The following is a 12,240-nucleotide window of genomic DNA, read 5'->3' as shown; positions in this document are numbered from 1 at the left end:
TTTGGTCAAATTATAAGTCTCAATATAGGAGAAATATTGTATTAACCTCTTATAAGATTTTCAGTTATTACACATTTTTCTTAAAATACAAACTATTTACACAGACCTCATCTGGATAATTGAAAAAATACTTTAAAAATCCTAAAATCAAAATAATAATAATAACAACAACAACAACAATAAAACTTTACCAAACATTAATATCTCAAACTTCTCACTCAAACCAGCCACTTAATGGAAACTAGACTGACTACTAGGGAGATTGGTGTGTTACTCCATTTAATCTGTTGCTTGCTACTCCCGTATTTACGTCACGCCTAGAATTTAGAAAAGAAAAACATCTGAAAGAGAAAAGATCAAATTCATAATCTTTAAATATTTGATTAAACACACGTTGTAGATTTTGATGGACAACACAAGTCTAGAAAATGTGGAAGAGGAAGAAAAAAACAATTACACCAGTAACGCAAGAACTTGAAGCCCCAAATTATCGTATTTTATATTAGCACATGCACAGACTATTGCATTAAACCATTTCACAAACCGTAATAGAGACACCAATATACACAAGCTAATTAAATCACAGTGTTATTCTTTGAGTTACATAATATATATATATATATATATATATAAAACCACAGACGATGTCGTACCATATTTAGGGACTAGTAATGTTTCCCTGCCTTTTGCACATGATACATGAGCATATATATGCAGCAAATGAAAATTCACGGATGAATCGGGCAATTGTCATGGTGGCCACTCATGGTGTATCCTATGTAAGTGCAAGGAGAAGGACCAGAAGGTGGGACAGGATTTCTTTCAAGTGAAACTTTTGTTTCATTCCTTTCAAACCCCAGCGCTGCCTTCACTTCTTTAAATGGCCTGTATGCTAAGAGAGGTTTAGGTTTGGTCGTCGTGATCATGAGAATTATTAACAAGAAAATTATTTTGCAAATTTTGTAGGTATAGCTATAAACATCTCCTCGACTAACTGCCATCTTTGGAATAAAAAGGGACAGGCTAGGGTGGATAAATGTAAAAAAAGTAAGTTTACTATCTTATATAATGGAGCCTCTCTCTCTGGAACCAATCCTATTGATGGGTTTCACAATGAAGAACTCCCCTATAGCCTATAGGACCCCTTTTATAGACGAAAGTCCTCAAAGGCTGGATATGTACAATAAAATATATTATCATGTGTTTCTATATCCCTGGTCCCTCGATCTCTTTTGTTTTTCCTCTTGAATTAAACTTTCTTCCTTATTATTACTTTTTTAAGCAAAAGAAAATATTACAATGTCTAAACGTACTCCCTTATTGTAGACTTGTTGCTGCCAGTATGGCATCTGTTGCTGTGTAGCTTTTCCTTTTGTTATTAATAATATTCCCTTTAACCCCAAAAAAAAATTAAGGTACTTCAGGGTAAAGACTTAGAAGGCCTTAATTAGTACAATGAAATCTCGTGGTCAGAGAAAGCTCTAAGAGGCTACAACGATGAGAAAAATGTAATTGTCCGGGGTTAATCCACAGCTACTTGTTTCTGAGCAATAATTTTAAACATTTTGTCGAGCACTCGAATTAAAATAATTTCTTAATTAGAGACAATGGTTTCTAGACAAGTGGCTGCCCCTCATCAGGAATGCACTAAAGAGAGCTCAGAAAAATAGTATTAAATCTTTTAAGCTTAAAAAAACCTTTCCCAAGGTTGGCAGTGGAGGATAGTATAGGAATATTTCTCTTTTTTGCTTGATGTATATAACAGGAATATACTAAGTATGAGTAGAAGGTGATCTATGATATATGCAACTAGTTACACGTCTACAAAGGTTCCAAGTTTTTTACAAGAAGAGCCGTGGATTTGGAGAGCGAATTATATAAGATTTGGTTTGGGATGATTGGACATGTCATCGTCACAATTTTGGGTTCAATGCATTGGATTTGGAGTTTTAGGGTCAATTTGTGTCCAATTTTTATATAAATCTCATAGAGTTCAAGGGAGATTTGAAGCCTTGAAGTTCTAATTCATTTACTATTTATCTTATAGTTTGAAAATTATTGCATTCCAAACCCTTAATTACATAGTTATTATTGACTAACACTAATGAAAACCTTCAAATAAAATATGGAAAATGCTAACAAGTGTTCTTAGGGTACTGGTTAATAATCCATTTAAAGAAAGTTTTTATAGGAAATGAAAAAAAAAAAAAAAAGTAATTAATATTTTGACAGCTTTTTTTATTTCCCATAAAAGTGGTATCAAAACATTCCTAAAATTGATTATTAACTAGTGCCCTAAGGGCACTTGTTAGCATTTCCCATAAAATATATTCCAGACTTATCTAGATACGTAAAGATGTTTCATGAGAATGCTAATTAAAAGACTGCCAACAAACGTACAAAACATAAGTGCCTTTATTCTATTTATTTATTTCTTGATATTTTTTTGGTAAATTTAATAGCAAATTGTCTATTACTATGATTCGACAAAAAATTAACTAATCCTTTTATCAAAATCAGTAAAATCAGGTTATCTTACTTTTAAGCTTATTTAATTTATTGACTGAGTAATTAATCTAACCTAGAAATCTCCCAACTTGTCTCCCACTAATTAAATTTATGGTGAGACACACAATTCATATGAGAAGAGAGAGTACGCATTTATGGTACTTCTAGAATATTCAATAATTTTTCTGACTCAAATATGAGAACCTATATATGGTTACCTGCCCATAATCTCAGATGTAATGGAGGTATTAAACCCCTCATTACGGATCCATTATGATCATGAGGACAAAAATGGCTGAAATCAAGAGAAACATTCCTTGAACATGTCTGTATTAGAAAAATATTATGGAGTGAATAAGAAATTAACTCCTAATGTATCACTCAAAATCCATGCTAGACTAATTCCTCTTGTGGAAGATTCCTTTGGGGAATTCTTCCAGTTTGCAGACTCTCCACAGAGCTAGTAAAAAGGTTTTCTCTCTCCTCTGCAGAGTGCCATTTGTGTAAAGATATATGCAGAAGAAACCTCAAAGCATATGTTTCTACTCTGAACTTAGATGACACAGATTTGGCTAATTGCACATTGGCCTTTAAACCTCTCTAGACTATCTAATATTGACATCACAAAGCGGATTAAGATAATCATTGAACCAAAGGCATCCCTAGGCTTAGAGAAAGATGAAACACAAAATTTTCAACTGTACGCGCCTCCAATCTATGTGACCAGATTTGGATGTTGGCTGGGAACAAGACTAGAATGGTGATGAAATTAAAAATGCGGAAGACCTTGCAAGGAAAATCCTCAATGTCTTCTTTGAACACAAGAATGCATGGGAAAGGTTGAGCAAGAATGTTATGAAAGAAATGGGTTGGTCTCCCCCACCGAGAGAGAGAGAGAGAGAGAGAGAGAGAGAGAGAGAGAGAGAGAGAGAGAGAGAGAGAGAGAGAGAGAGAGAGAGAGAGAGAGAGAGAGAGAGAGAGAGAGAGAGAGAGAGAGTGATGATTAATATTCTCAAGAAGTTTAAGGAAGAAGAATCAATTTTATTCCTTAAAATACAGACTGAATTCATCAATATTGCGTTTAATTTAAGAAGATAGACGCTCATTAATTGTGAGGCACTGTCTATCTCTATATTGTTGTGGAATTTAATCAAAATTTCAACCTGTGAGAAACAAAAAATAGAGAAAACACAAGTCAAAGAAAACAATCACATGCACAAGACAATATTTACGTGGTTCGGCAATTTGCCTACGTCCACGGAGTTGCAGGGATTTCACTATTATCAAGAAAGAAATACAAAATGTGGCTACAGTGTTTTTTTTCTTTCTCTCTCTAAAAACACAACAATAGTAGTCACAAACCCTAATTATAAAAGCATCTTTTATATCCTGTTTACAGGGTTAGAATGGGCTACAAAACGGGCCAAAAATAAACTAGGCTCCACAAAGCCCAACAAATCTCCCACTTGGACACTAGTTCAATCATCAACATCAGCCGCTATCCTCCAAAAGCAATCCCTCATCCCTGCAACTCATCCTCCTGTCCTCAAGAAAAAAGACCAATTGAAACTGCACACAGCTTCAACTTCTCAATAGTGACACCCTTAGTCAACATGTCTGCTGGGTTCTTAGATCCACATATCTTCTTAAGTGTTACCAACTTATCTTCAACAATGTACCAGATAAAGTGGTATTTTGTCTGTATATGTTTCGACTTTGAATGAAAAGCCGAATTTTTGGCAAGAAAGATTGCACTCTGACTGTCACTGTGTAGAATGTCCATCTCCTGCTTCTTACCCAATTCATCTATGAAACCATGTAGCCAAATCATCTCTTTTCCAGTTTCAGTTGCTGCAACATACTCAGCTTCTGTAGTAGACAAAGTAACAATCTTTTGTAAATTTGAAGCCCATGATATAGCTGTACCACCCAGAGTAAATACAAACCCAGTAGTACTCTTTCTACTATCAACATCACCAACAAAATCAGCATCTACATAACATTGCAGCTTCAAACTTACACCTGTGAAGCAAAGACATGTATCTGATGAACCCTTCAGATATCTCAGAATCCACTTAACTGCCTCCCAATGTTGCTTTCCAGATTAGCACATTACAACGGGCTGGAGATACTCGTTGGGGTTCTCACTTAAGATCGATTTCTAGCTTGGTAAATATATTTAGTCCAACATGTGAAATTTTACTTAACATCATCAAGGAAGGAAATACTACTTCCCAACGAGAAGCAGCATACTCATGNCCAAAAAAGTTAGTACCCCCCCCCCCCCCCAAAAAAAAAAAGATACTATAATAAATTTTCGTCCGAATAGCCCTTCCTCCCAATTAAAAAAAAAATGAAAATCTGGAAAAAATCATCGACAAACTCTCATTAAAAAAAAAAAAAAAAAAAGAGACAAAATTATGAGTTATCAATTACAAATTAAGATTTTCTTTAATTGGACAAAAAAAATAATGAGTTATTAGCTCATAAAAATCACCGACAAACTCTCATAAAAAAAAAATAACAAAATAAAAATAAATATGCTTCCCAACGAGAAGCAGCATACTCATGTTATCATGCTATGATTTCTTTTGAATTTGTGTTCATTTTGCATCTCATGAAAGAAATTATGAAGATCACTGATGCACTTTGTCAAGCTTTGCAGTGTCAGTCTCAAGACATTTTAAATGCGATGAATTTTGTTTCATCCACTAAAGCACTTATTCAAAAATTCAGAGATGAAGAGTGGGATAATTTACTTACCACTGTGAAATCATTTTGTGAGGCACGTGACATAGATGTCCCAGATATGAATGCTCGTTATGTTGAGAGAGGAGGTCTAGCTCGTTTTCAACAAGATAACTTCACAATTGAGCATCATTATCGGGTAGATATTTTTTATGCCGCAATAGATTCTACATTACAAGAATTAAATCATCGATTTAGTATGCATGCGGTGGAATTGCTTAATCTTAGTTCAGCTCTTGATCCTAAAGAGGCAAGTGAGTCCTTTAGAAGTATAGACATTTTGTTGTTAGTAAACAAGTTTTATCCGAAAAACTTCACAAATCAAGAAATGACACTTTTAAAGGCAGAAGTTGATCATTATGAGCACAATGTAGTTCAGCATCCGGACTTCAAGAAGCTATCAAGTATTTCTGAGTTGTGCCAATGGTTGGTAAAAACCGAAAAATCATTATTTTACCCATATATTTATAGATTGATTACACTTGTGCTTACTCTTCCAGTTTCTACTGCAACTACAGAGCGAGCATTTTCAGCCATGAATATTATCAAGAATAGGCTTCGTAACAAGATGGAAGATGATTTTCTAATGGACTCTATGATTTTGTACATTGAGAAGGAGATTGCTGCAAAATTTGGTACAGAATCAATCATAGATGACTTTCGAGACTTAAAAGAGCGTCGAGTTCCATTTTGATAAATGTGTTGAAATGTTTAAAAAATACTTATTTTGTATGTTATATTTTGTCGATATTTTTATAATATCAAATGTTTAAGAAACACTTATTTTATATGTAGTATTTTGTTAAATATGAAATAGGTGTTAGTTTTTATTTTCATAAAAAAAAAAAATTTTGTTTTAAGCTTTGCCCCCCTCAAGTTCAAATCCTGGTTCCGTCCGTATGGGAAGGTAAGCCAATGTGGGGTGTCTTTTTAGCTTTTTCTTCCAAAATTGGTCTTATATATTAGGGAAACCAATGTGATTGCTATAGGCTATACAAAATACACAAACCTCTCTCTCTCTGTGAGAACATTTTTGCACCAGGGACAAGCATGCACCATCTAAGAGCCAATTCAAGCATTTGAGTCTCAATACCTCTCCGATGACTGGCAACTCTCGATCATTAGACTAAAAATCAAGATCTCAAGACTCGCTGACAATCTAAAGGACATATCCACCACCCCGCCGCAACCAATATATTTCTAATCTTTTATAATTTTTTTTTAATAAAAAAATTGTAATGCTTCAAGCAAGATTAATTAACTATAACATCTTCGTAATAAAAAAGATTCAATCATAAGATTCAAATCACATTCCTTTAATTTTTCTCTTTTTTCGCTTGTTAATTAGCCAAACAAGTTTTGTGTGTGTGTGTTTTTAATCTTATTTTTATTTTAAATTTTTATTAAATTTTAACAAAAATGAATCTTTTATAATATAATCAAGTGTGACCGTGGCCACTTTTCGTCAGTTATAGATGACAAAATTTTAAGAGAATGATCAATTTAGACAAAGAATGTTATGTAACTATTTAGGATAATGACTTTATTCAATGTTCAACAAATTCAAATTCAACAAATTTATGGAAAGCACAAAGGGTTCCCTACTCGAAAGGACATCACTTGTATGGATTTCTTGATAGGTCAACTAGTCATCACCGTTCAGGCAAGTTGTGAAGCTCAAGTCATTCTAAATCCAGAGTTTAATCAAAAACTAACATTTACAATATCAAATAATTCTTAGCGCCATCATCTTCTCTCTTTCTGAAACAATTCTTGCACATGTGGTGAAATGTGAAACCTCTCTTGATGTATGGCTGTCCTTCACTGTTTAAAGTTTGAAACATGCAAATTCACTGCCAACTTTCTACCTTAAAAAACAAGGGCAACTCCTCCATCTCAGATTATTTCACAATTTCACAAGTTTTGGCTGACACTCTTACAACAATCGATCAACAACCCAACGAATTTTATTAATTAGTAGACCTTTGTTCAGAAAACGACTCCTTTGTCAATTCAATCATCATCATCACTTGTATTGATCCTTTCTCACTTCATGACTTACATGGGAATCTATACGCTCATGAATCCCGCCTTTGAACAAAATCAACATGTTGTTGATATTTCTCCCTTGTTGGTGCCAATAAAACTTATACTACTACAAGTGATGGACGCGATGACCACCACACAAATTCATTTCAAGCTGGCTGAGGTTTCTATCACCAAATCAGAAGAACAATTGAGGGAAAGGGCGTGGTCGTGGAAATCCTTCATCCACCAATGGCCTGGTATGCAATAGATCATCGGTGAGGTCACATAGCTAGTTCTCAACTGCTACCACCATTTTGATAACTCCTACCGAAGTGAATTCGCCTGCAACATGCAAGCTCTTCTTGCATCTACCCACGTTCCCACATATTACATATATCATTTTGTATCTTGACTTTGGTGTCACTCATCAACAGACTTCTGATTTAGCAAATTTGAATGTGCGAGCAGAATAATATCAAGGCTCAGAACAAATCCGCATTGGTAATGGTCCTCTCTTACATAATGTTTTACATGCTCCTCATATATTACCAAAAATTAAATTTCAATTCATAAATTTACCGAAGATACCAATACTTACCTTCAATTTTTCTATTAAAATGTGTAAATCATGGTGTCAACACCAAAAAAAGAAAAAAAAAAAAAAGAAAAAAAAAAAAGAAGGGAAAATGTGATATTAAATCTTGATTTTCAAATGCTTATGACATGATCATAGAAAAAGTACAATAAAGATAAGATTTTGATCCGGAGGTAATGTGATTTCAGTTCAATCTTATCTATTTTATAAGGCCGAGTCTATACTATATTTAGTTAATTAATCAATTTAGGAATTCAGGAGAAAAAAAAAAAAAAGCCAAATCAATTTAGGAATGAATAGCCATAAATTTAGGAATTCAGGAGAAAAAAAAAAAAAAAGCCAAATCAATTTAGGAATGAATAGCCATTCCTCTCATTCCCTCTCTAATAAATGAGTTGTTCTTTGTATATGGTATGGGAGAATTAGACATGACAAAACGGGTTAAAATTTACTGACTCAACCCGAATCCGACCAATTTTTGAAAACTGTTTTTGGTAAAAATATATATATATATATAATTAAGATATTATTGGTTTAATTGTTTGTTGTGACTTGTGAGCTTTATAGTACACAAGTCAAATTCAATTAGCAATATATATTGGACATTATTATTATTATTATTATTATTGTAGGGACAAGGCCCAAAATTGTATATTTGGCATTGGGCCTTATCCGAGGACGTTGGCATGTCCGAGGGGAGACAAATAGTTGAGAGATTCCAACTCAGTACCTCATGAGTGAGAAAGGAGTAAAAGGCAGTCCGAGGAGGAATACCTCCTTGGCCATGACAAACATTGCTTCGATACATATTCCAGCGATGAAAATGACCTCAATAGAGGCACCAATGTCGGAAGCATGTCTCATAAACACATGAGAAGGAAGGAAACCCAAAAATATCTAAGGAAAAGATGCTACCTTTGCATTAAATACACTGCAACTACTTTTCTGACCGCATTTATGTGGAGAAGACCCTTAAACAATGTTTCCTTGGCCACCACAACTCATAAAGAGCCAAAAGGGGTGTCTGATGGGACGGGTACTCGAGTAGTGGCTTGGACGGTTGACAAATGGAGGGCTAAGATCACCAGGAATGATATATATAATGTGAGAGACCCCTGAAGGAAAGAGGATCGAAAAATCAAGAAAGAAACACTATAGTAGTCTAGAACCAAACTTGTAATCAAATCTCGGAAGCAATATACTAGAATCAGTCTCCTCGGATTTGGCCAAGGACGTGTTTTCTTTAGTAAACATCTATTATCCTTTTTTATTCATCACTAAAATCTATTAGCTCATTGCCTAATTCACTAAAGCCCAGTTCTTTAACATGCTCTCTACAAATTTATTGTTTTGGGCTATTTAGGCTTAAGTCCATACTCCTTTTGGGCCAGGAGTTCAAATTAGGTCCTTACAATTGGTGCCATCTATAGGAAGAACTTGTGTAATAGTGAGTGCAATGGCTAACGATGGTAGGTTTAGGTCCACAACAGGCAGAATCCATAGGGTCCCAACGTGAAAATCCTTTTGTCAACCTCGAACGTAGAAGGGACCGGGAGGGAAGCGTGCACACTGTCCAATCTCATAAGAGTCACTCACGGGGTAAGAGCCATCTCTCCTATGAGGAAGGTACCAGAGCCCTACAACTGGAAGTTAACCAACTAAAGAGAAAGTTGTGCCATGCATAGCGAAAACAAACCCCCTCTAGCTTCGACGTTTCCTTTGATGATAGAAAGAATGCCAGTTATAGGCGAAGGTCGAGGACCCCACCTAGCGAGTCTTTCTCCTACTAGGAAGAGTGCTACCATAAATGTAGGTGTAGGAGTCCACCTCACAAAGGTCTAGGAAATGACGCTATGAGCAGGGTGTTGAACCAGATTTCCAAATCGCCCTTCATGTGCAAGATTGAAGTAGCGACGCTTCCTCGGTGTTTCCATCGGCCAACATTCACCATCTATAATGGTTGAGCAGGCCCTATGGAGCATGTGAGCCACTTCAACCAAAGGATGACAGTGCACGCCAAAAACGAGGCCCTGATGTGTAAAGTTTTCCCTTCCAGCTTGGGACCTATGGCGATAAGGTGGTTTGACAGCTTAAGGGCAGATTCCACTGATTCCTTCAAGGAGCTCACCCAAGCGTTTGGGGCCCGCTTTATAACATGCAGCAGGGTCCCTTGGCCTCTAGCCTCCCTACTGTCTCTGTCCATGAAGGAAGGAGAAACTCTGAAAACACATTCAGACAGATATTGGGAGATGTTCAATGAGATAGATGGCGACTTTGATGATGTCGCCATCAGCACTTTCAAGCTCGAACTGCCTACCAAACATGGCCTAAGGAAATCATTGACTGGGAAACCTAATACTAGTATACGCTAGCTCATGGATCGAATTGACAAGTATAAAAGGGTCAAGGAAGACCAGCTACAAGGGAAAGGAAAGGAGAAAGTTGTCCCCCAAGAAAGAAGGGATTTCAGGTCAGACCGATACAGTAACAACCGACCACGAAGAGATTTTGCTTGGCAGTCAGTATCTACTAATACTCCGGCAGTCAATGCTGTGTTTCGAGAACCGATACAACAAGTTCTAGAGAAGATTAAGCACAAGCCATTCTTCAAATGGCCAAATAAGATGGCAGGAAATCCCACAAGGCGTAACTAAAACCTTTACTGCTAGTACCACCAAGAGCCCAGACAAACCACCGAAGACTATAGAAACTTATAGACCACTTGGACCAGATGGTCCGAGAAGGGAAATTGAAGAACCTCTTACACCATTCCAATGGCCAAGGGAACCAGACTAGCCAAGAACCATGGAGAGATGCTCCTACGAGACCTCCTTTGGGCACTATAAATGTTATCTTTGCCACTCTAGGGAGGATTGAGTCCTGCCCCTCCAGGATAATGATTGTTGCTCGGCTACCCACCGAGGACTTAAATTCTAAGCCAAATAGGGCTAAAGTAAACGCCCGACCAGGGTTGAGCTTTGTCGAGGAAGATAAGGTTGGAACCATACAGCCCCACAATGATGCTCTAGTGGTCACGCTCAGGATTGAGGGCTATGATGTGAAGAAGGTAATGATGGATCAGGGCAGTGGCACTAAGATCATATACCCCGATTTGTACATGGGGTTGAACCTGAGACCCGAGGACCTAATGACCTATAGTTCTCCTCTAGTAAGTTTTGACGGGAAGGTTGTCATTCCGAGGGGTTATATCAAGCTACCCATACAGACTAGCTCAGGAGTAGTGGAAGTGGACTTCATCGTGGTGGACACATATTCCCCCTACACCGCCATTGTGGGCAGGCCCTGGCTTCATGCTCTAAGGGCTGTCTCCTCTACCTTGCACCAGAATGTGAAATACCCATCAAAGGATCAGATTGAGGAGATTTTTGGGAGTCAATCCATGGCTAGACAATGCCTGGCGGCCGCCATCCGGCATCGGCCCGAGGCCGAGTCCTTGGCCCGTACCAAAGAAGGCTTATAGCAATTAAGAGCTCCGACGTTGCCTATCAATGGGCCAGCTGAGGAGGCAAAATGCGAGGATTTGGTAAAGGTTGTAATAACCCGGAGAAGTTCTTTCAGATCGGGCTCAACTGCCCACTCCAGAGAAGGAAGAGCTATTGGAGTTTCTTAGAAGAAACGTTGACGTGTTCGCCTAGAATCCTTACGAGGCCCTAAGGGTGGACCCAAGCTTCATCTGTCAGCATTTAAACATTAATCCCACTGTCACTCCTAAGAAGCAACCTCATCAGCGCTCGTCCAGGGACCACTCTGAAGCTGTCAGAGATGAGGTGAAGAAGCTCAAGCAGGCAGGGGCTATCAAAGGGGTATTCTACCCTGAATGGTTAGCTAATACTGTGATGGTAAAGAAGAAGAGCGGGAAGTGGCGAGTGTATGTGGACTTCACAGATCTGAACAAGGCTTTCCTAAAGGATCCCTTCCCTATGCCCAAGATAAACCAGCTGGTGGATGCAACTGTAGGCCATCCTTGAATAAGCTTCCTAGACGCCTTTCAAGGATACCACTAAATACCGTTTACCCTAGAAGATCAGGAAAAGACTGCTTTCATCACTCCTACCGAAAACTAACACTGCAAAGTGATGCCATTCGGTTTGAAGAATGCGGAGGCCACTTATCAAAGGATGATGACTAGGATGTTTGAACCGCAGTTGGGCAAGAGCATTGAGATCTATATAGACAACATGGTGGTAAAAAGTAAGGTAGTGTCTGAGCACTTGAGAGACCTCGGGAGCATTTTTGAAGTTCTAAGGAAACACAAGTTGCGCCTCAACGCTTCAAAGTGTTCCTTTGGTGTGGGATCAGGCAAATTCTTGGGCTACATGGTAACCCATAGGGGAATTAAA

At 37.4% G+C, this 12,240-nt stretch overlaps 2 protein-coding genes across 2 annotated transcripts; both read left to right on the top strand.

Annotated features, from left to right (window-relative positions):
- The first annotated feature begins 5,137 nt into the window (after positions 1-5,137).
- Positions 5,138-5,950, top strand: LOC112012332 (uncharacterized). Its single transcript, XM_024044725.1, has one exon. The coding sequence runs from the start codon at positions 5,138-5,140 to the stop codon at positions 5,948-5,950; it is 813 nt and encodes a 270-aa protein (XP_023900493.1).
- Positions 5,951-10,610: 4,660 nt separating this feature from the next.
- LOC112012333 (uncharacterized) lies at positions 10,611-11,360 on the top strand. The gene has a single exon (XM_024044726.1). It carries the CDS (start codon positions 10,611-10,613, stop codon positions 11,358-11,360), a length of 750 nt encoding a protein of 249 aa, XP_023900494.1.
- Positions 11,361-12,240: the final 880 nt, after the last annotated feature.

The sequence above is a fragment of the Quercus suber genome, unplaced genomic scaffold (genome assembly GCF_002906115.3).
Source record: "Quercus suber isolate HL8 unplaced genomic scaffold, Cork oak 2.0 scaffold_228, whole genome shotgun sequence".
In the NCBI taxonomy this organism is placed as follows: domain Eukaryota; kingdom Viridiplantae; phylum Streptophyta; class Magnoliopsida; order Fagales; family Fagaceae; genus Quercus; species Quercus suber.
Note: the sequence above shows the minus strand (reverse complement) of the source record. Positions and strands in the feature narration are given on the sequence as shown.

Coding starts and splice junctions, on each gene's coding strand:
- LOC112012332 (XM_024044725.1), top strand. CDS start 5,138: ATGAAGATCACTGATGCACTTTGTCAAGCTTTGCAGTGTCAGTCTCAA.
- LOC112012333 (XM_024044726.1), top strand. CDS start 10,611: ATGGTCCGAGAAGGGAAATTGAAGAACCTCTTACACCATTCCAATGGC.